Genomic DNA, 25,229 nt, shown 5'->3' with positions numbered 1-25,229 from the left:
ACAGCACAAAGTCAGAGATAAGGAGTCTTTCAGGGAGCCAGACCAGCCAATGTTAACTGAGCAAAAGTCTAGGTGAGCTGAAGCATTTCTTTCAGGTAAGTAAACGCGTCTTGCACAATGTTTTAGAAGTCGTTTTAGAAAAAATAGAATCACTATAGGGCCACAAGCTGGGGGGGAGGGGGGTGGGCTTGTGAGGGGCAAAGCTGCAAGCAACTCTGCAAAAGAAACCAACTGAGAGCTAGCAAAGCTACATGATAAGAGGCAAGTCTGCTTAGTTTTATATTACCTTTGGTTAGAAGAAATTGGTTCCAGCTGGCTTCTTTTCCTGTGTAGGTCTGCAGATCTGGTTGTTCCTGGGCCTCAGTCGTGGGGACAAGAGGGAGGGCGTCTGGGGACTCCTGCACTAAGAATTGAAGGTTGGTGGCAGCAATGGGCAAATTTAAGATCAGCAGCGATTCGCGGTTTCAACTCCTCACGGCTCTCGCAAATCGCAGCACTGCGGTTCTCGGATGCCACTATGGACTTTCCCCGCATCTGGGGTCCAGCACTCTGTTGAGGTGGCTCAGGCTTGGCCAGTCCTGCTTCCTGGGAGTCCGAAGGATCTACCTGGAGCTCGGGTCTGACTTAGACACTCACTCGATTTTGGTGTTCCTCTCCCTGGTACTTCGGTTCCTGCAGCAGCAATGGGAGTACAGCCAGCTCAGAGTATTTCCAGATGAGCTCGTCTTGGGGTCGATTTGGTCCCACCAACCCAAGGGAAGAAGTGGTTTGCAGGGCTTCTCTAGTAGAGGCTAATTCAGAGCTTCCACACTGCAGCAGGGCTTCACTGGGCAAACCAACAGTCCAGGAGTTGCAGCAAGCTTCTCTTCCAAGTTCTTCCTTCTTCCAGTGGTCGACTCTGCCTTCCTTCCAAAAGACTTTGCCTTTTATGCAAGTCTCTCCCATTCATTCACAGCCTAGCTGTCACTCACACAAGAGGGTAGCTGTATTCCAAGGACAGCCAGACACTTTTGGGTGCATTCCTGTAACAAAGGAGACTAATCACAGGGAGTTTTGGGCACCTCCCTCGCTTTCTGCCCTGCCAGAAACGCTGGAGCCAGAGGCGGGCTTTCAGTGAACACTGCCAAAGACCAAACAAAGGGACCAAATCTGGTTTGGTGCACAAAGTAAATCTCAAAAAGGACCTTTCGAACAAGAAATGGCAAAAAAAGACCGGGCCAGTTTGAAAAAAATGGGCACCCATAGGTGCTTTACTGCAGCTACAATTGCAGCCCGCGGTAAAAACAATGGTAGGGAAAAGTAAACCACTGCCACCAGCCATTCATTTTAGAAATGGTTACAGAAAAATTTTACATGAGAAAGTAGACGAAGGGGATGCTAAGTAATCCCTCCAGCACTCTATGTAAGATAGTTACAAGAGGTAATTAAAGTCAATTTCACTTTACTGCTCTTGGAAACGTAGTTTAACCAAGTGAAGGTATTTAAAGCTTTGGGAAATCTAAGACTTCCTGTGCCACTGCACTGAAGTTGCTGTGTGACACAATATAAAAGATGATGCCTATGGCGTTTGTTAGACTCCATAACCAAAAGAAATTGTTTAAAAATCACATAAAATACTTGAGTGGGGAAAAAAGGGTCTCGCTCTCTCCAGGTTAAAAAAATCAAGTCCTCAAAATCCAGCAAAGTTGCTGGGGGGGGGGGGTCTCTAAGGTGGAGGGAATTAGCACATTTCTGAGAATTCTCTCTAACGCCCCCAACGCCCCCCCAACAGTAAGTAGTAAAAAGGATGACCTATCTCGTCCTTTAAATTTGCTAGAATTGCAACTTGTGGGGAATTTGTTTTGTGGATTGTGTGATTGTCCGATCTAATTAAATTAATACAATTCTGAAGGGAATAATTTGGACCTGACTGAATTAGTGTAATAGAGTTGCACAATGTTGGTGTATAAGTTTACTCTGCATTGAAGTACAATTCATGTTCAACTGCTGCTCAAAAAGCTACAACCAAGCAGAGGCCGCACTCTCCCCTCTGTCAGATATTGAATTGTACCTAAATGTCTAAATGAATTTAAGTACAATGAAAATGCTTGGAAATGAAGTTATATCTACAACACATTAACGTTTCATTAACCTAAACTCCACTTCAATTGAACTTGGATGTATGCCTTTTACCCTGTGTACACAAATCTACAAAGATTGTTCATGTAAAGTATTTTTGCTTTTTCCATTAGGACTCTGTAATGTTGAATGGTTTTGGTACTGTTGTTAATGCTCTTGGGAAGCGGGTAAAGCCATACCTTCCTCAGATCTGTGGTACAGTTTTATGGCGTTTGAACAACAAATCTGCAAAAGTACGCCAACAGGCTGCTGACTTGATTTCTCGCACCGCAGTTGTAATGAAGACTTGCCAGGAGGTAATTACTTTCACCCTTTTATTTTCCTAAGAAATTACGTCATGTGTAAAATGTTTAATGAAAATATCCCAGATGTCACTAAGCCTTCCATTTTCTATTGACAGGAAAAGCTAATGGGGCACTTGGGTGTTGTCCTTTACGAGTACCTTGGAGAAGAATATCCAGAAGTCTTGGGCAGCATTTTGGGTGCACTTAAAGCCATTGTTAATGTGATCGGTATGTGAAACTTTGGCTGATGTGAATTGGGAAAGTTTACATTTGTTACAATTTTGTCCAATATTGGCAAGTGGTGGTTTCTAAGTTAGTAAGAGTGTGAGAACCCCTCTACTGAGAACGAACATGGGTCAAATACCCTGTTCTATGGAATTTCTTCCACTCTGGAGGGTCTGCAACCATGTTTTAGCTCAATGCACCCTTCACATAGGAGAAATATGCATTTGCATATCAGTCTTTCCCACCCACAAGGGCAGTCCAGCACCAAAATGCTAGGAAAATCGCCTGAAGAAGAGTACCATCAGCAACCCCGGAACGTGTTTTGGCCTAATCGGGCCTCATCAGTGAGGTGAAGCTGAAACCTCTCCAAGACACAGTGAGCAAGGGTCCACATCTGGATTACCCTGGGTTACTTGGGGTGAAACCCCAAGTTTTACAAATGAGTGTGGAGCCCCACTACTGAGAACGAACATGTTTTAAATACCCTTTTCTAAGGAATTTCTTCCACTCTGGGTATAGAACCACGTTTTAGCTCGCTGCACCCTTCACAGAGGGGAATATTCATTTGCATATCAGTGTTTGTCCCACCCACAAGGACAGGCCAGCACCAAAATGCTAGGCAACATTCGGTGCTGGACTGCCCTTGTGGGTGAGAGAAAGGCTGATGCAAATGGATATTTTTCCTCTGTGAAAGGTACAGTGACCTAAAACGTGGTTGTAGACCCTCCTGCGTGAACACCTTCTCATAGAACAGGTTATTTGGCTGTGTTCGTCCTCGATAGAGAAGCTCCCAGACCTTTTTGTGGGTGTTTTCTAAGAGTTTCTTTTAAATAAGTTTTATATATTAACATCAACGTTTTAACCTCATCAGTGTGGGTGACTGTCAGTGAAATCCTGTAGGATGCCATGTGAAATTCTTGTGCTTCAGCTGTTCTGTCAACACTTTATGAAACATAGCCAAATGTTAAACTGAATGTATGTTTGTTTGCCTAATAGGAATGCATAAGATGACACCACCAATTAAAGATCTCCTGCCTAGGCTCACGCCCATCTTGAAAAACAGACATGAGAAAGTGCAAGAAAACTGTATTGACCTCGTTGGACGAATTGCTGACAGGTAAAAACCCATCACTGCATACTCCTAAGTAGCTGCCTAATGATGATCAGTTAAACAATATGGGAAGCCATTTACCCCTCTTAGAGTTTATTAACTCTATGAAGGAGTGTTAAAGAAAATTGTATTTGCATCTCTTCTACCGTTGAGTTCAATGGGACCTGCTACATATCCGTTTTGGAATCCTGGCTGACTTTAAGGTCAGTAAAGCCCTGAGGGCAGTTCACCTTCCTGCTCAATACATTTATGTTCAGGGTACTGACCACTGCTAAAGTCTGACAGGGGTAGGAAGATGGTTTCTTCCATTTTTATTTTCCTATGTTTTCGTTTAACACACACACCCTTGCATATATTTGTTAAGGTGGATTTCCAAAATCAGCCCTTGGGTCTTTTTTATTATTATTATTTTTTTTTTTGGGGGAGGCTACCCTGTTATGGTGCACAGGTAAACACTGAGAGGTTGGCCAAACCCAATCAGGGTATGTTGCGGAGATTGATCAGTGTTCTGCTATTTGGCATTTATACAGCGCTCTCTATCATTGGTATGACCTCAAAGCGCTGGTAGGTTGAACGCCCTTGGGGACTGTAGTCCAGGTCAGTTGAGAGAGTGGGGTGTCGAAGGGGGCTTGGGTGCACCACTTAAATGTGCAGCTGATGTAATTGTCTGGGTATTAGGTAATATTATCCTCACCAAAAATATCGCCGTACATATGGTCGTCTGGAATGGCCATAGGCGATATTTTTGGTGGGGATAATTTATGGGATAAATGGATGGGAGGGTTTCGGGTGTGTCCCCGCTCCCTTTTAAAATATATGGGGGTTGCTGGGGTGTCCCCCGCAGTTTCCATGGGGTAATATCGCCACAAAAATGTCGCCACATTTTTGTATAGCGATATTTTTGCGGCGATATCACATGGAACCATTGTCTGATGGTAGCTGCATCCTAGCATTAGGTGTGGTGGTATTGATATTGGTTCAATGTGTGCAGTCTAGCAGGTGGACACCACGACTGGGTTCTGGCTGCGTTAGGCCTGTGGGATGCTTATGTGTGCAGACCCGCTCCTTGTGCATGAGATTTTGCACCTGCTAGAGAAAGGTGCAATAGAACATGTACCTGTAGCGGAGAGGAACAAGGGTTGGTACTCACCTTACTTTCTCATCCTAAAGACAGACGGAGGCTTGAGAACCATCTTGGACTTAAAAAACTTGAACAAGTTCCTCAGGAAGGACAAGTTCAAGATGGTAACCCTTTCTCAGATCCTTCAAGCTCTTCAACTCCAAGACTGTTTTGTATCATTGGACCTTCAGGATGTTTACTTTCATGTGCCGAGCCCTCTCAAGCAGAGGAAGTACTGGAGGTTCGCGGTTGATGGTTCTCACGATCAGTTTCGAGTTCTGCCATTCGGGCTGACCTCCGCCCTAGGGTTTTCAACAAGCTGATGGCTGTAGTGGCAGCGAGTCTCAGGAGGGGGGGGGGCGATTCACGTCTACCCTTACCTGGACTAGTTAATCAGGGCGAGTTCACCCGAACGGGCCCAGGAACATCTGACCATGACCTGCCACTTCTTACACAGATTGGGCTTCTCCCTCAATTACAAGAAGTCACAAATGATACTATTCCAAAAGCTCCAGTTTATCGGAGCAGTCCTGGATACTTCCTCAGGGAAACACTCGCCTCCCGAGGTGAGAGCTCGACACATTCTACAGATGGTAACAAAGTTCCAAAATTCCCAGTATCTATCCGCCTTCGATTTTCTGAGGTTGCTCGGTGTTGGGCAGAGTTTGTATGCAATACCCTCTGGGACCACTACACACAACTATGACCACAGGTGTAAGCAAACCAACCTTTGGTATAAGTCTGTACTACAGTTTTTGTAGTGGAGCTGAGCAGCCAGGCTTATCTCAAGAGGGCTTTGTGAGCAGTAATGATGTTACAGAGGTCTACAATCACAAGTGTTCAAATAAACTCTTACACTTAAGGTTTCTTTGATAAATACTTCAGAATGTTTTATAACTGACAGATAAATTAATAAGGAGGCGGCAATTATATAACGCACAAATATACTTCAATACTATTTCAGAATACTTTTCAAGAGGAGTAAAAGGCAAAGATTATTAGAACATGAAAGGTTACAATCTTAGACAGTGTAGATATTTTGAGTTCACCAGAAGAGTTAATTCAATTCAACAGGCTAGGCCAAAGTCAATGGGCTAAAGTCTTGGATAGGGTAAAGAGGTTCTGGTAAGTAAACAGTAAAGTCTCTGCACAAGTTCTCAGAAGTAGTTTGTAAAGAGAAGAATCATATGTTGGGTCACCAGCTGATTAGGCCTGCGAGTTGCAAAAGTTTCAAGCACTTTCACCGTAAGGGGCAAGTACTCTGTCTGATTTCACAGTACCTTAGAATGAAGAAAAAGATGCAGCTGGTGACTTCTGGTCCTGGCAGTTCCTGCAGATCTCGCTGTTCCTGTGCCTCAGTCATGGGGACAAGAGGGAAGATGTCAGGGGACTTGTGCACTGGCACTGGTCAAAAGGCTCGCAACTGGCAAACTCAATTCCGGTGGCTGTAAGTAACGCACACAAGATGGTGTCCCTCTCCCTGGTTATACTGTTTCCTGCAGCACTCTGAGGAAGATGCAACCAGCTCTGATATAGGTATCCAGGTGGCTTACTGTCGAGTTGATTGGTCCCACCAACTCAAAGGAAGAAGTCGTCCTTGCAGGGCTTCTCTGTTGTGATGAACTTGGCGATTCGGACCTGCAGCAGGGCTTCACCCGGCAAACCAACGGTCCAGAAGTTGCAGCAGCTGTCCTCTTCAAGCTCGCTTTCGGTTCTTTCGTTCCAGTGGTCTACTCTGCCTTCCAAACCAAGAGACTCCTTTTATTCAGTTCTCTCCCATTCATTCCAGCCTAGCTGTCACTCACCCAGTAGGGTGGCTCTCCTTCCCGGACAGTCAGCCAGCCAATCACCACAGAGTGCATTTGTGTCTCTTAGGAGACTAAGCACAGGGAGTTTCGGGCACCTCCCTCACTTTCTGCCCACCCCAGACACTCTGGCGCCAGAGGCGGTCTTCACGCCTGAAGCCCGCCAAAGGCGATGGAACAAAGGGACCAAACTAGTTTTGGTGCGCAGAGACAAACTCTAGAAGGACCTTCCCTCAAAGAAATGGCGAAAAAAGACCAGGACCTGTTTTTATAGAGGGGGCTCAGGCGCCTTCTTGAAAAACATGGCTCCCGCGATTTAACGTTACCGGAGCTACGAATAGTTTGTGGTCGGGAAAAATCATGGTAGTTCGTTGTAAAACCACTGCCACCAGCCATTCTGAGAGAAAAGGGTAGCATTTGACTGCTACATGAGTATCTAGACACGGGGGATACTAAGTAACCCCTCCAGCACTCTATTGTTAGATAGGGTGTGCTGGGTCAATTTCACTTTACTTACTCTAGGAAACAGTAGTTTATCCCAGAGACGGTAGTTCAACCTTGGGACAGCCTGAAAGGTTTCCCTGTGTCACTGCACTGAGGGTGCTGTGTGACGCAAATGAAAAGATGATACCCATGGAGTTGTTTAGACTCTAAGGTGAAGGTAATTAGCAATTTTTTGAGAATTCGCCCTAACACTCGGCCTCATGGCATCCTGCATTTTTCTGGTGCCAGAGACCCAATTGAGAATGAGATCCCTTCAATGGGCCCTCAGAACGCGATCGGCTCAATCTTCAGGGGACATGTCAGACCTCCTACAAGTTCCGTCCAGAGTAGCTCAAGATAGTCCATGGTGGACTTGCAAGGACAATATCCTCAAGGGGGACTCTTTTTGGTAACCACGGCTGGAGATGACAGTTGTGACGGATGCCTTACTCACAGGGTGGGCAGCTCACACCAGTGATCTGACAATCAGCGATCGGTGGTCTCCATAGTCAACTGCACATCAACCTGTTGGCTCTGAGGGCAATCGGACTCGCGCTGAAGGAGTTTCTGCCCTCTGTACGGGGAAATAATGTCCTTATAATGGCGGACAACACAGTGGCCATGTACTACCTCAACAAGAGAGCGGGTGTATGGTCACTACCACTGTGCAGAGAGGCAATGCAGCCCTGGTTCTGGGCAATACAATAAGGAATCTCTGTTGCCAGTTCACCTAGCCGGAGAGAACAACATTGGCGGCAGATGTACGGATGTAATCAGCACTGCTCAAGGGAATTTCCTCCAAGAGGCGGTCTAGGGGACGCGTTCGTTGTAGACGGGGAATTTCCACCTCTGTACACATTTCCTCCAGTCCCTGATTCCTCACGTAATAGGGTGGTTGAGAAAGTTCAGGAAAACCATGATCCTAATTGCCCCGGATTGGGCCATTAAGAAGTGGTACCCGGACCTTCTGGACATGTCCATCTACCTTCCAATACGTCTTCCACAAAGAGTGGATCTCCTCTCGCAAGAGGAAGGTCGGGTTCTCGATCAAGAGGTCAAGACACTCGGCCTTCATGCATGGTTTCTGAGAGGCTGAGATAGAAGAATTGGGACCTCCCAGATGACGTAATAGAGCTTTTGATTTCGGCCAGAAGGCCAGCAACAAAATCCTTGTACTGGTGTTACCTGGTGCAAGGACAAGAATGTGGACCCATTCCTATGTAATACACCTATGCTACTTTCTTTCTTTTTGCACTTGGACAATCTGGGGCTTCAGATTGGCACCATAAAAGTATACCTGGCAGCCCTGTCTATTTTTAAGTGCTCCTCAGCAGAAGTGTTTTAATTCAAGATGCCTTTGTACAGTTCATGAAAGAGCTCACTAACGTGTACCCTCCAGTCCCATTTCAGGTACCCATGTCGGATTTAAATTGAGTTTTTTCCTTATATCACAAATGGATTGCTGATGCAATTGATACGATCGCCCCGGAAAAACCATACACCTTATAAAAAAAAAAGAGCAATGGCAAAATGGTTCACCCCACTAAGCACCATAAAAAGGACAACAAGAAGATGCAACTGGAATGGAGGAAAGCATACAAACCAGAAAAAAAATACTGTTCCAGAAACAAATCCGCGCATACAAGAAGGAAATACAAAAGGCGAAGAGAAGGCATTATAATGACAATCACCAATGCCACCAACACAAAAAGAAATGTTCAACATCATTAAAGAAATGAGAAATCCACCAGGCTGTGACAACACCCCAATCCCCTCATAGAAACTTTGCAATGACCTGGCAGAACACTTCAAGAACAAAATCAACGACATCCGACAAATCATACAAAACAGACCAACCGCAACATTCAACCAACCGGACCTTACACAGAGCCACAGCACAAACTCCAAAACTATCCAGAAATATCAGCAGAGACATTTGTCTTGTTGGTAAAACACAGCAAGAAAGCAGGATCACCCATGGATCCCTGCCCCCCTGACATCTACAAATCAATCCTCGTACAAGGAACGCCATCGGAATATTACAGAAACCTCCTAAATCTCTCACTAACAGGAACTGTACCAAGAGCCTTAAATCGGCATATATCAAACCGCTTTTAAGAAACACAATTGCCGACATAGAAGACCTCTCCAACTACAGACCGATTTCAAACATTCCCTACCCAGCAAAACTCCTTGAAACCTACGTAGTATATAAAATAACCCAAGAACACTTAAAAAACACCATCTGCTAGACCAAGCACAAGTCTGTTTCAGGCCCGGTAGAGGAACAGAAACAGCACTATATCCATCTGGGACGACCTAAAAACTAACGCGGATTCCAACACAACCTCAGCCCTGATTCTGTTCTACCTCTCTGCAGCCTTCAACACAGCCATGACACCCTAACCAAAAGACTACAAGACCTAAGCATAACGGACATGGCACTACTCTGGATTAAATCATTCTTTGCGCACAGAACAGAAACCGTATGGATAAAAACCTTCAAATCCACCCCACAAGTTAACAACTGTAGAGTACCAGAAGGGTCCTCACTACCACCACTGTGCTTCAACATCTACCAGACATCAGAATCTTCTAATACAATATAACATGCTACAACTACGGAGATGACACTCAAATCAGCTACACAATCAAAGCCACGTGAGCCAATCACTCAACCCTAATCAAGTGTCTAAAGGAAGTCTTTAACTGGATGAATGCCAACAACTTGAAAATCAACCCAGGAAAAACAGAAATCATGATCATATCCAATAACCAAGAGAACACCTACATTCCACGGCCAGCGGAAATGAGGGCCGCACCAACACGATCTTAGGTAATAAAAAACCTGGGAGTGCTGATGGACAACACCCTAACCTTGGACCCAAAAATAAATGCAATCATCAAGAAATGCTTCTTCCTCGCCTGCAAGCAGCATCATCCGGCACAGGGCTGGCAATCTCTAAATTGTATGCACTGACAAAGACACACTCCGCCACACTTAATGATGCTAAAGCCAAATGGGGTAAATGATTTGAATAAAACCATCACAGACAGGAAATGGTCCAAATACTGTATGCTTACGAAAACGGTATCGCTGAATGCAGGCTTACGTCTGATTCAGTTTAAGGTCCTGAACAGACTTCATTACACTCCAGCTAAAATGGCCAAATTCACAACTGATGGGACCGGGGAATGCCCTAAATGCAAAACACCTCAGGCGGGGTCATTTTACATGTACTGCAAATGTCCGGCAGTGGCTGGGTTTTGGGGAGAAGTGTCAGAAATTATCGAAGAAATAACTCTGATTCCGGCCTCTCTGATTACCCAAAATTACTTGTTTGGGGACATTGGTAAGAGTGCAGAAACCACCAGGAGACTGTTTAATGTCTCCTGTGTGATAGCAAAAAGGTGTATATTACAATGCTGGAAGAACCCCTCTCCGCCAAACGTTAAGAATTTTCTCTGAGAACTGTCATATGTTAACGAATGTGAGGAACAGTACAAATTAACTGGACGTACAATACAAGTAACCGCCCCAAAGACATATGGGCCCTGCTTTGAATGTATTTATGCGAAATGGCCTCGGACGACGACGCCTCTATATAAATGCAAATGTATCATCATATGATTGTGGTATGTCAGACGACATGAATGTATTATGATTGTAACTGTGCAATGAGTTGTATCTGCTAAAACCATCAATAAACAGAGTTTAAAAAAAATGCTCTTCCTCCTCCACATGCAAAGAAGAATCCTACCTTTCCTCTCCTTCACCCACAAAACACTGACAATCGTCACCCTCATGTCAAGAATCGACTATGCAAACAGCCTCTATCTCAGGATGCCAGAATGCCTCCTGAAGAAACTACAACGGATCCAAAATACAGTAGCCAGACTGCTCCTCAAACTATCCAGAAGAGACCATCACTCCAGCCCTAAAAACACTGCACTGGCTCCCGGTCAAACATTGCGTCGCCTTCAAAACAATGTGCATAACACACAGGGCATTCAGCGGACAAGGAGCCAAATTCCAACAAAAGCAAATAACAATCTACAAGCCAACAAGATCAAGCAATGAAATCTGCCTGGAACAAAAACTACACCTTAAGGAAAAACTTGGGGGCTCCTCCTTCTCCCACTTAGCCACAAAAACCTGGAACCACATCCCGAAAGAAGTAAAACACCAAAGGCCACCTACAATTCAGACAATTACTAAAAACCTGGCTCTTTGGCACCACAGATCCAAACAGAAAAACCCGAAACAACCAAACGGGAGAAACAAAGAAAAGGAGGACTAAATTTAGAATGACAATGACCAGAACCGACCAGAGAAACTCTTACTACAACAAGAGAGACAATGCGAAGTCCAATAGTAAACAAGCGTCACCCATGAGGACAGAAATCAGCACCCCTAGCCAACTCCAGGCGACAACCTCGCCCGCCCCATAATTTCTACCAGATGTCTTGTAGTTATGTGAATGTTGGCACTGGCCACACATGAAGTAATTTGTGGACATTGGCATGGGCACTGACCGTGTGGAATTGTGAATGAATGCCGGTGCTGCCCTTGGACTAAAATTGCAAGCTTTGCCATGTGCAACATCGCAAATGGCATGGGACAAATATGAAGGATGCACAAATTACCTGCCTGCACCACATACCGACAGGTGTCAAGTAGGCAGCCGAGGCAGAATTCGGGTAAGGTTATGAACGAGTGGATGCCATGTGTGAAAGGGACTGTGAGTATCAGACTGCCCAGATCAGGACAGAGACGCGGAGATACTCCCACACCCCACCTAGACAATAGGTAAATTCAACGCCTCCCTTCCGGACAGCAATGCCAATTAACCTATCCACTAACAATTTCACCCCTCTGCATGCACCTCTCGAATGCTAACCAAACACAACCACAATCCTACAACACAACAATCTGCACAAACTTCACTACACGGCAACAACAAAACAAACCACACATAGACTCGCACCACAGCACACAACTACTGACCGTAAAACACCCCAAGCCCAATCAATGGACCCACCGGGTTGAGGCTGCCAACAGCACATCACTGCTCTTGCACTTTTCCAGCTTATCCCCACTAACTCCTCCCTGCCCCCCTTTCCCTTTTTTTTTCTCCAGAGTCACCAGAGCGCCAGGGGACCACTCCAGTGGTGATGGTGTGCAGTACAAATATCCATTAACATGCATTCATTTTGAGCCCTTGCACTCTTGTCCGCTAAGGCGCCTTACTTTAAAGACAATCCTTCTAGTGGCAATTACATCAGCCCATAGGGTGAGTGAGTTGCAGGCTCTCTTGTAAGCATCCTCACACCATCTTTCATAAGGACAAGGTTATTCTTAGAGTCAAACCCTCGTTTTGCCTAAAATTTCACCTGTCGCAAAAAATCACTCTGCCTTCTTTATATCCTCCTCATGCAAGTAACGGAGGAAGAGAGACTACACAGACTGGAGCTCAAAAGGGCGCTCAGTTTTTATATCACTAGATTGGCAATATTTTGGCAAAGTGATCAACTTTTCGTTGGATATACTGGACATAAATTGGGCTTAGCAGTAACGAAACAGACATTATCCAGGTGGATAATTTTGGCAATTACCAAATGCTGCAGATAAACTGGAAAAGAGCCTCCAGATGGGCTAAGGGCTCACTCAACTAGGGGCATGGCAACTTCGACTGCTCTCTAGAGGGGTGTCCCGGTGCAAGATATTTGTGCAGCGGCCACCTGGTTGTCTATGCACACTTTTTTGTGAAACTATTCTCTAGATACCACCTCATCACAAGGAGGCCTATTTGACAAGGCCATTCTTCATGTGGTCAATGATTAATGTTATCTGGTACTCCCTCCTCAAAATGTATACTGCTTTGGGAGTCTTATCTAAGATGAATACATGGGAGGACACAATCCATTCGAAGAACAAGTTACTTACCAACTGTAACGTTCTTTCGATTGGATGTTCCTCCCACGTACTCCATCGACCCTCCCAGCCTACCCCGCTGTACAGTTTACGTCAATTGCACTCTGAATTCCGTGAGAGCTTGAGGTCAAAAGAACACCTGGTCAACAACTCAGCTGGGTATATCGAAAAAACAGAACTGAAGCCAACTGGGTGAAGCTCGATCGCTTTATACTGCAGATGACGCTCGACGGCAGCCCTCGAGGGACATTGACACTAAAACTTCGAGCACAGTGCCCCCTGGTGGGAAAAACATTTTTCCAAAGCAGCAGTGCAGAAGATACAAATATATCAAAGATGAGGAATACGTGGGAGGAACGTCCAATCGAAAGAACATTACAGTTGGTAAGTAACATGTTCTTATGGGGTTGACACAGTTCAGGGAGATTTATCGTTGATATGAAAATCTTACCTAACAGGCAGTGATGGTTAGCTACTGGTGTTGAGAAAAAGATGCCAAAACCACAAACCGACATGGGAGTAAGAAAAATTCTATGCTGGTGAGTCACTCTCGACTACTGCAGGAGCCCGTCCAGGGTCCGCCCTTTCGTCCCCACAACCAAGGACTAAGATCTGTTTTGCAGCTGTGCATCCAGAAGGTGTCCAACTGCATCATCTTCACTCTCAAGGTACTGTGTGGCTTAATGAAAACTTACCTGAAGCAGTTTGTCACTCCATTACTTTGGGAGCCCTATTTTTACTGTTTGGGTGTTCACCCATTTTCAGGCGCCCAGGCTTAAAAGCCTATGTCCATCCAGGAAGTCTTCTCCTAGCACCTGAATTTTTACCAAGACCAACTAACTTGTTAATTGTGCTTAGAAGAATGGCATCAGAACTGTCGCGTTCCTATTGACTGTGATAGTTGCCCTTTGCATTCTTGAACTTTACTTGAATACTGCATTTAATTCTGAGCGGACTGTGTGGATAAGAGAAGTAAATAACAATTTACTCACCTGCTTTATTCCTCCTTACTATCCTAAATTTGTTTGATGTTGCTAGTTGATACAATATGCCTTGTGTATATATAAATTAAATTTTTTAATATCACGGCAAGTATATTTTTCTTTGGATCTATGTATTTTCTGGTTTCTTTGTACTTATTTGTAGCTCACATTCCCCCTCCTAAGAGGAGCCTGGCTGCTCTGCCACTCTACCAACCTTTGGTAATATGGGTCTGTATTAGAAGTTGGGGACCTAAAGCCAAGGTATAGTTCTTGTAGAGTCCAATACCAATCGGACGGTAGAAAACCGTACCTAACGCCATAATGGGATGGCCTCCCAAAATCTACCGGGCAGGGTTGAATTATTATTTTTTTTTAAATCAATCTTTACAATAGTTATCCATGTCAGCAGGTCTTTCCTCAAAAGATTCCAGTGCCTCATTGTAGAAATACTAAAGGCCTCAAGAGGTCTAATTACCCCAGCACAGAATAACCCACTTGCGATTTGAAGTTTTTATTAATTCAGTTTTAACTGCTTTCTTTATTTTCTTGCATAGGGGTGCTGAATATGTTTCTGCAAGAGAATGGATGAGGATTTGTTTTGAACTGCTGGAATTGCTGAAGGCACACAAGAAAGCAATTAGAAGAGCCACAGTCAACACTTTTGGTTATATTGCAAAAGCTATTGGGTATGTATGCTTTAGCATTTTCTTTGTTCTTTCCCTCAATTCTGTCCAAATTGCTTAGAAGGTTGTGCAAAACAGCCTTCATCGGGCTTAAATATCTTGTATAGGAACCGGCTGTAAAAAGTCTATATATAAATTCTCATTTAGAGTTCACTACTTTGCAGGGTAGACTGCCTCGTTAGGGCAAAATTTCATTTTTGATACTGCAGTCTCATTTTGTTACTGTGCTTTGTTAGCTATGTTGTTGAGCATTTGTATAGCGCGTTTTACCATTGGTATGATTCCAAAGCGATGTGGGTTGAGCGCCCTCCGTGACCGCAATCCAGGTCAGTGGAGAGAGTAATGTAAAACGTGCTTGAGTACACTCTGTATGTGATTAGGGGTTTATCCTGGATACCTTGTGTTTTATTTGATTTCTCAAAAAAGTGGATTTGCCACACTTTAAAAATAAAGTCTGTCTTTCATGCAATTATTAGTTATCAATGGTTTCATGTGGACTCATAGTTCCAATTCTGGTCAGCCGCCGCGTGTTTCGACCGCGTGGGTCTTTATCAAGGCAGGTGGTATGGAATAGATGCCCCAAGTGGGGAAGAGGGGTGATGAGCAGTCAGTCCAATGGATGACGGCCGGGCTTCAAGTATGCCCTTAATAATTATCAATCTGGACGCATATGTGCGTCTCGGTCCGTGCGTCTTGATAAATACCCACACGGTCGGAACAAGTGTGGCAAATCCACGTCCCATCCCCTTTCCTCCATACTGTATGGGAGTCCCTTCCAAGGGTCGGGAGAGGGAACCCTTTTCAACAGAAAAAAAACCTTCTTCCCCTTTAAATTCAGGGGTGCGCGGGGGTGCTGCCCTGGGAACATGCGCTGCCCTTACGCTGCCCTCCAGTGCCACACCTCAGTCCCCTGTTCCGCGTTGATGGGAACGGGCCGAATTCACCAGTGCTCTTGGGTTTGGCTTCGGCCATATAATTCCACGCCCGGATACTACTTTGTCCTTTTTTGACTTCTCTATCATTCAGCTACTCGGCCCTCATGTGTCACTCCTCCCCGACACATGTCGACTTCTACATGGTTCAGCAGGTGTCCATCCTGCAACGGGCTCTTCCCAACTTCATACCCCCACGCCCTCTGCCTACCTTGCCTTGGCCCAGACCACGGTTGGCAATCATGTTCGGTGTGACACTCGCTGTCCTCAAAGGCGCTGAAGAACAGACTAGCCAGGTGGAGGGAGCTCTTCCAGAGGCCGCCTCCAGAGATTCTCAAGAACTTCGTGAAGCATTGCACCAGGCCCAAGGTAGGGCCGATATTTTCCACGCACCCCCCAATAGAGACTCCTTCCCAAGGAATCTGCCGCACGGGAGGGACCAGCCCCAGGTCCTTCTACCGGCACTTGCACCGAGGCTGCTACAGCTATCGGCCTTCGGGTCGAGGGATCCTCTGATCCTCCCAGGTGCAGTGTTGAGGGACCGGAAGGTTCTTGTACCGAGTCTACACCCGAGGGGCTATGCCCTTTTACCGGCACAATGGCCGAGGGGCTACGCCCTAATACTGGCAATACATCAGAGCTGCGTTTAGGTGCCCCCTCGATCGACCCCCGGGTCGAAGGTGTCACGTCTACCGGGCCGAGGAGCAGGGTAGGCCTTGTGATCCACACTCAAGAGTCTTGGACGAGGCCGGGGTCAGCGGGCCGTGCAACACGTCGCAGACACGTGGCAGGCAGCTTGACAAAATGGCCACCGCGCCAGACAGGGGCACCCGTCCAACGCCATTCTACGAATTCGGCAAAGAACGAGTCCCAAGGTGGGATTGGCTTCAACCAGGTACGTGGCCTACAGTCTACCCTTCATTTGCGCAGGGCAACTTTCCTTTGCGTCCATATGGACAGGGTTTCCAGCGGCCCCAGCAGCCCCCCCACTACCCTGTCTACCCCCTGCCACCTCTTTGGCCAGTGAGGAGGTGCTCTTCGAGACGTTTCTCAGCCTCATGAGGTCTCCTCAGATGGGGGTTATCATCAAAGACTCAGTCGGGGAAATCCTCCCCGCCATACTATAGGCACCACAGACTCCTCCATCGGGCCCCCAGGCCCTGGTGCAGCAGCCTCCTCTGGCTCCACAGCCAACTCTGCAACCTCTGCCGTCTCCTCACCCTCCGGCTGCGGTCCTTGTACCCCAGCCTCCGGCACCATCTACTCCTCCTCCACAAGATCCTCCATATCCGCAGGATACGGACGGCGAGGAAGAGGATCCAGACACACCATCCTCAGCCAGGGCCATCCCTGAACATCTGGCTTGCCTGGCGGAGTACCTGGGCCTCCCTCAACCCGAGGTTGAACAGCCGTCCGAGGGGGTTCTGGCTGAAGTCCTCACGAGACACCCCTCTGCCAACACAGGGATTCCACTGCAAACCGATGTAGTCTCCCTGGCCAAGAAGGGATGGCTCAAGCCCCACTCGGTCCAGCTTGTCAATCGATGCCTGGACGCCAAGTACAGGCAGATGGAGGTGGATGCACTCTTGCCCTCGACCCATCCTCAGCCACACTCCTCTGTGATCGATGCAGCATCACTATACTCCAATCCTTGGCCTCCTCCTCTGTGGCGCTACTAGGCAAGGAGATAATCTTGGAGACGTACGGCAAGAAGATCTACTCTAATGCCTCATTGCACCTGCGTCAGGCCAACGCAGATGCCATGCTGGCTGCCGCCAACCAACGGTTATGGCGGGAAATTGCGGACTTCCTCCCGGGAACGCCCCACCCAATGGTAGTCATGCTTTAAGGCGGGGTTAGCGGATGCCAAGCTCGTGGCGCATGACCTCATGGATACCTCAGGCTGTGCCATCTGCATTGCCATGGACATGAGAACAGCCTGCCTCCAGGCAACAAAATTCAACCCGGATGTCCAGGAGCGTGTTCTAGATCTACCGTTCGAGGGGGTGGGGGGGTCCTCTTCCACTCCTCTACGGACGAAGAGCTGGACAAGAACAGCTCACAAACAGCAAAGTCTTTATCCATTCTTACAAAGACCACGCCCAAGTCGTATACCCATTCCCAGCAGCGCTCTGAAAGGGGTCGTACATATGGAGGGTTGGGTTACTTGGCTTCCAGGAACGCAGATCCAGGCAACCGAACTGCTTGCCGTCTCAGAACCGGCACAAACAACAAAAAGGGGGGTCGGGTCGGGTGGGGGGGAGGGGGCGGAGTAAGGACTTTTTCCAGTCCCCCTCGTCAGCGTCTGCCTTCGAGGGAAAGAAGGCATGACACGCCCCTTCGGGTCCACGTGTCTCCCAGGGGGAGGGGGCAGGCTTGCTCTCCATGCACAATTCTGGTGCCAAAATTTCGCAGACCCCTGGATCCTTTCTGTAGTATCCATGGGGTATCACCTTCCTATCCCAGCCTCTCCTCCCTCCTCCACTCCCACAGGTTGGGACAGCAACTCTTTTGGTGGAGATCTAGTCGCTCGTAGAGAGCCAGGCAGTGGAGGAAGTCCCATCCTCCCAGCGAGGCTTCGGCTTATACTCCAGGATTTTTGCCATTCAGAAGATGATCCAGGTGGACCTGAGAGTTGTGCTGGACCTTTACACCCTCCACCTCTCCCTACCCCTGCAAATATTCCAGATGGTTACGCCAGCTTTTATAGCGGAGACATTGGACAAGGAAGACTGGATGTGCTCCCTGGACCTGAAGGACGCGTACCTACATGTCCCGATTTTTCAGCCCCATCGTTCTTTCCTACCGTTCAGGATCATGGGCTATCATTTCCAATACAAAGTCCTTCCATTTGGCCTCAGCCCGGCCTCCAGGGTCTTTACCAGACTCATGAACGCTGCGGCGGCCCTCCTCAGAGCGCAGGGCCTCCACATCTGCTCATACCACGACTGGCTTGTCAGGGCTACATCTCCGGAAGCGGTTCACCACTCTTCCCACGCCCTTATGAACACACTGCACGATCTGGGCTTCTCGCTCAACCTCAAGAAGCCACAGCTGCAGCCTACACAGACTCTGATGTTATTGGGACTCATTTGGGACAGGTGCTCCAAGAGGGTCTTCCCGTCGGAGGACATAATCTCGGCCATCAAGAGTGCCACCGCCCATTTCCTCAGCAGGGAGGTGACCATGGCATGGTGGTACCAACACCTCCTGGGTCTACTGGCAGCAGTCCTGTTAGCCGTGCCGCACACGAGACTAAGGATGAGAAGGATTCAGCTGCACTTTGCGGCCTCATGGAATCGGGAGCGGGGCTCGCAATCCAAGATGATCAACCTTCCTCCACCTCTCCACCCAGACCTAACATGGTGGTCCATGGACTGCAACTTACGGATGGGCAAGCCCTTTCGGCTGCCCTCTCTGCAGTCACCATCACCATAGATGACTCGCTCGAGGGCTGGGGGGGGCCACCCCGCACGATCTCTCGGTCCATGGCACCTGGACTCGACAGGAGCAGGAATACCACATCAATTGTTTGGAGCTGCTAGCCATCTGGCTAGCGCTCAGAGCATTCCTACCACTACTCAAGGGAAAGGTTGTCCTCATCCAGACAGACAACTCGACCAGCATGTACTAAGTCAACAAGCAGGGAGGCACCAGATCCCCCTCCTCTGTGCAGGCTGGCGATCAGCATGTGGGAATGCACCCCGGAAAACAATATTTACCTCTCGGCAGTCCACCTCCCGGGGCAATGCAACCTGGAGGCAGACAGGCTCAGCAGGCTGGGAGCGGACCATTACAAGTGGCAGCTTAAAAACCTAGTTATTCAGGAGATCTTCAACAGGTGGGTTCATCCCCAGGTGGATCTCTTTGCCACCTGGCACAACAAAAAGTGCCCCTAGTTCTCATCCAGGCAGGGTCAGGGCCCCGGTTCCCTGTGCAACGCATTTCACTTCCATGGTGGCCGGCCAGGCCATGGTTTTCGGAGCTACCCAGCCTCTCGGAGGTGCCCCCGATACACCTTCCGATGGACCCAGCCCATCATCTGGCGCAGCAGGGGGGCAGAATCATCCACCCCGCGCCAGGGAAACTAGCCCTCACAGCGCGGTACCTGAGCAGGTAACGCTTCGGCACCTTAGCCTCTCGCAGGCCAATCTGGAGATCATACAGGGCTCCAGGAGAAAAGCCACTAGGGCCCAGTACAAAAGCAAATGGACCAGATTCTGCCACTGGGCAGACTCCAAGGGAATTGACCCCTTGGCCTGCAATTTGGATGACGTGCTCTCCTTTTTGGCGCACCTCGCTCATTCAGGCGTACAGGTGGACACCTGCCGTATATACCTTGCAGCCATTGGGGCTTACAGGAACTCGGAGGAAGGCATTTATTCCTCCTCCAACCCCATCGTCAAACATCTGACTGGTCTTGCTAGGCTCTACCCGCCCGTTAAGAGACCGCATTCTGTGTGGAACCATAACATAGTCTTGGGCGCCCTGACTCACAAACAATTCGAGCCAATGGCATCCGTGGACATTAGGCTGGTCACCATCAAGACGGCCTTACTAGTCGGTCTTGCCTCGCAGAGTAACCGAGATCCAGGCGCTGGTCGCCTCTGAACCATATGCCACCTTTCACAAGGACAAGATAGACATGCGGACGCACCCGGCATTTCTGGCCAAGGTTCCATCTGCATTTCACTTGAACGAAGAAATAGTCCTTCCTACGTTCTTTTCCGATCCCAAGGGCGAAGCACAGAGTGCTGCACTGCCTGGATGTCAGGCGTGCCCTAAAATAATACTTGGACAGGACCAAGGGCTTCCGCAAGTCGGAAGCTCTGTCATTTTCCGAGGCTCGAGGCCAGCCCATCAGATTTCTAAGGCCTCCATATCCCGCTGGATTGTCTCTGCCATCAAGGAAGTATACGAGTGCTAGCACAAGTCGCTCCTGGCCAACATGCATGCCCACGCAGTCGGGGCCAAGGCAACGGCCATCGCATTCCAGCGCCATGTTCCTTCGCATGTCATAAGCAGGGAGGCCACTTGGGCCTTTCTCTCGGCTTTCTGCAAGCATTACTGTCTGGATGCCGGCTCTAGACCTTATGCGGCTTTCGGACAGGCAGTTCTCAGGAACCTATTTGCTTAAGGAGGGTCTCCTCTCCACCCTGCGGTTACAATCAGTTGTGATCGCCCATACAGTATAGAGGAAAGGGGGGCGGGACGTAAGAGTAATTATAAGTTACTCACCGTAGTGACTAACGTACTCTTAGTCCATTGTCACCTTTCCTCTATACATCCCACCAACCTCCCCCCTAATTATATTGGTGTCATTAGGCAATGGTAAATCTATTGTCGACGCTTCAATGGGGAGTGAGGTGTGGCGCCGGAGGGTGGAGTCGGGGCAGCGCATGCTCCCTGGGCTGCGCCCCCGTGCACATCTAAATTTAAAGGGGAAGACTTTTTTTTGGTGAAAAAGATTCCGTCTCCCTTGGAAGGGACGCCCATACAGTATGGAGGAAAGGGGACTTTGGACTAAGACTAAATTAGTCACTACGGTGAGTAATTTATAATTTTTTGAGAAATCAAATAAAACGCAAGGTATCCAGGATAAATCCCTATGCGTCCAACAAAGGAGGTGTGGCCTTCACCTCAACCTCATCCTGTGACTTAGCGGAAAAATCAAATTAGGACACCACATTAATCATCAGAGCTTAGCAAGGACGGTTCCATACCCAGGACCCAATCAAGAATACTTACTCTGTGTGCAGCCATTGTGGAATAAGTGGTGTGTCTTGGGGAGGATTCTAATTTCAGTGCTAATTCCCTTCAACCTTAGAGACCCCCAGCTCTTTGCTGGACTGTAGGACTTTTGAATTGTAACCCTGGAGTGAGTGAGTCCTTTTACTCACACTCATGTGTTGTGACCTCATTTGGATTATGTGTTTCCTCTGTTTTTGGAGTCTGACAAACTCCATAGGCATCTACTTTTTTGTATGGTGACACAGCACATTCAGTGCAGTGTCGGAGAGATCCTTTTAGGTTTCTCATAAGGTTTTAAACACCTTTTCTTGTGTGAACTACTGTTTCCAAGAATTCTCATAAATGTGGTAATTCCCTTCACCTTAGACACCTCCCCACCCCCCCCCCCCCAGCAACCATGCTGGATTTTGAATACCTGATTTTTTTTTTTTTGTAAACCTGGAAAGTGTGAGCCTCTTTTCCCACTCTTTCATGTATTTTGATGTAGGTTTTACTCGTGGTGTTTGATTATCGAGTTTTAAGGTAACCCCATAGGCATCTTTTCATGTGTTACACAGCACTCTCAGTGCAGTGACACAGGGATGTCTTTTTAGACTTCCCAAGGGTTTAAATACCTTCTCTGGTATCAACTACCAATTCCCAGAGAATGTAAGGTTAAACTGACTTTACTAGTCTTTTTAAATTCCTCGACCCAGCACACCCCATCTTCCTTTAGAGTGCTGGAGGTGTTACCAGTATCCCGTGTCTAGATACTCATGTCGTAGTCCGAAGCTACCATTTTCTATCGAAATGGCTGGTGGCTGTGGTTTTACAACAAACTACCATGATTTTTCCCGACCGTGAACACCGGTATCTGAAAAGCACGGGAGCCATGTTTTTCAAGAGGGCGCCTTAAACCCCTTTGTTTAAACGGGTCCCGGTCTTCTATTTTCGCCATTCCTTTTGGGAAAGGTCCTTCTAGTGTTTGTCTCTGCGTGCCAAACTAGGTTTGGTCCTTTTGTTTCTATGCCTTTGGCGGGCTTCAGGACTGAAGTCCGCCCTTGGCGTTCGAGTATCTGGGGTGGGCAGGAAGTGAGGGAGGCACCCGAAACTCCCTGTGCTTAGTCTCCTAGGAGACCCAAATGCACTTTGGCGTGATTGGCTGACTGACTGTCCGGCAAGGACAGCCACCCTACTGGGTGTGTGACAGCTAGGCTGGAATGAAAGGGAGAAAATTGTTTAAAAGACTCGTGGGCTGGAAGGCAGTCGTCCACTGGAACAAAAGAACCAAAGACGAGCTGGAAGAGGACGGCTGCTGCAACTCTTGGACCATTGGTTTGCCCGGTGAAGCCCTGCTGCAGTTCCGAATTGCCAAACCCCATTCGACAGAGAAGCTCCTTCAAGGACGGCTTCATCCTTTGAGTTGTGGGACCAATCAACTCATAAAACACCTGTATACCATTCAGAAGTCTGGTTAGGTTTAACCAGGGAGAGGGACACCAGTTCGTGTTCGTGAATCTACAGCTACTGGAACTGAAGTGACTCCATTTTGTTTGCTTTCTTCAACGATCCCGTGCAGTGCAGGAGTCTCCCGGCGTTCTCCCTCTTGTCCCCACAACTGTGGCTCAGGAACAGCGAGATCTGCAGGAACTGCCAGGAACCACGACTTCAGAAACAGTTGTCTTCTTCCTACACAGGTACTGTGCCAACCCGACTGCGAGAACGCCACTCTTGCGGCGAAGGTTTGTGAAACTTTCCCAACTCGCAGGCCTAATCAGCTTGTGACCCCACAAATGATTCTTTTTCGTCTAAACTACTTCTGAGAACTTTTGCAGAGACTTTACCGTTTGATACCAGAACTGCTTTTTCATATCCAGAACACTAGACCATTGACTTTGGCCTGGCCTATTGACTTGAATTGAACTATTCTGGTGAACTGAAACTATTTGCACTGCCTAGAAAGTATAGATAATCTGTTCTACTTACTTTTGTCCTTTTTGCTCACTGCTAAGTAATGCCATTTAGTTTAGTTTATTATTTGATAATGCGCTCCAAAACCCTAGGGTAGCCGGGCGCATCCGTAATGAGAATACTTAAGCTTGGTTACATACAGTGAATGCATACAAGTTATTACAGTATTTACAGTACAGATATACAAACTGTTGGGACACATCACGCGGGGGTGAAAGGGATGGGGATTTGGCTCCTTTTTCAGTGGAGTTCAAACTGTCTCAGAAACTTAGTTTTGTATTGAAGTGTATTGGTCTATAATAAGTTGTCTTCTTCCAGTGAAATGTTTTATAAATGATTGTGTAAATAAAATAAGTGTTTTAGCAAGAAACCTTGAGTACAAGTGTCTACTTGAACCACTGTGATTGAAATTCCTTTGTGTAACTACTTGTACTGCTCACATTCATTCTTGAGATAAGCCTGGCTGCTCAGCTCGCTACCAACAAACTGTGTGGTACAGACGTATACCAAAAATTTGTCTTGCTTACACTAGTAATCCTAATTGTGTGTGGTGGTCCCAGGGGGTACGGCATGCAATTCTGCCTAATGGGATAAACTACTGTTTCCAAGAGCAGTGAAGTGAAATTGACATTACTTACAATTGTAACTTTCTAGACCCAGCACACACTATCTTACCATAGGGTGCTGGAGTGGCTACTTAGTATCCCCTTTGTCTATTTTCTGATGTAACATTTTTGTTACCGTTTCTACAATCAATGGCTGGTGGCAGTGGTTTACTTTTTACTACCATTGTTTGTTTTTACAGCGGGCTGCGTTCGCACCTACAGTAAAGCACCCATGGGTGCCCATTTTGTAAAAATGGCCCCAGTCTTTTTTTGCCATTTCTTTTTGGAAAGGTCCTTCTTGAGAATCACTCTGCGCGCCAAACCATGTTTGGTCACTTAGTTTGCTTTGTCTTTGGCGGGATTCACGAGCGAAGCCCGCCTCTGGCTCCAGTATGTCTGGCAGGGGCAGGAAGTGAGGGAGGTGCATGAAACTCTGTGTGCTTAATCCCCTTGTTTCCAGGAGTGCACCCAAAGGTGATTGGCCGGCTGGCTGTCCAGCAAGGACAGGCACCCTGCTGTGTGATTGACAGCTAGGCTGGAATGAATGGGACAAACCTACTTGAAAGGCGAGGCTTTTTGGCTTCGGAGTTGACCACTGGACTAAGGAATCCGAAGAAGAACTTGGAAGAGACGCCTCCTGCAACTCCTGGACGATTGGTTTGCCCGGTGAAGCCCTGCTGCGGTGCTGAAACTCCAAATTCGCCTTGACTGGATAAGTCCTGCAAGGACGACTTCTCCCTTTGAGTTGGTGGGACCAATCCACTCCAAAGTAAGCCCGTCTGGACATCCTCTCTAAGCTGGCCGTACTTCCACTGTTGCTGCTGGAACCGAAGTGCCAGGTGGAGGAACATCAGATTGTGTGCGTTGCTTTTAAGTCAGACCTGAGTGCCAGGAAGATCCTCTGGACTTCTCAGAAGCAGGACGAACCACGCCTGAGCCACCGCAACAGAGTGGTGGACCCCCGATGCGAGGAAGGTCCAGTGTGTTATCCGAGAACCGCAGTGTTGCTATTTGCTGTCAGACGCAGGGAGCTGAAACACTGAAGAACCACTGAATCGAAGTTTGCCCACTGCTGCCGCTGACCTTCCCGTTGCAGAGCAGGAGTCCCCAGGTGGCCTCCCTCTTGTCCCCATGACTGAGGCTCAGGAACAACAGGATCTGCAGAACTGTACAGGAACAGAAGCTAGCTGGAACCATTTCTTCTAACCAGCGGTACTGTAAAGTCTAAGGGAATCTACCTCTTG

General features: G+C 47.6%; 1 protein-coding gene across 2 annotated transcripts in view; it reads left to right on the top strand.

The window, feature by feature from the left end:
- SF3B1 (splicing factor 3b subunit 1) overlaps positions 1-25,229 on the top strand; it is a 493,451-nt gene that overhangs the window by 344,567 nt on the left and 123,655 nt on the right. For both annotated transcript variants that reach the window (XM_069615730.1, XM_069615731.1), the window contains 4 exons: positions 2,232-2,414; positions 2,519-2,630; positions 3,624-3,744; positions 14,619-14,750. In XM_069615730.1, the coding sequence (XP_069471831.1) occupies positions 2,232-2,414; positions 2,519-2,630; positions 3,624-3,744; positions 14,619-14,750 (548 nt within the window). The remainder of the gene's footprint in view (positions 1-2,231; positions 2,415-2,518; positions 2,631-3,623; positions 3,745-14,618; positions 14,751-25,229) is intronic.

This window comes from Ambystoma mexicanum, chromosome 9 (assembly GCF_040938575.1).
Source record: "Ambystoma mexicanum isolate Mex_15411 chromosome 9, UKY_AmexF1_1, whole genome shotgun sequence".
Lineage (NCBI taxonomy): Eukaryota > Metazoa > Chordata > Amphibia > Caudata > Ambystomatidae > Ambystoma > Ambystoma mexicanum.
Note: the sequence above shows the minus strand (reverse complement) of the source record. Positions and strands in the feature narration are given on the sequence as shown.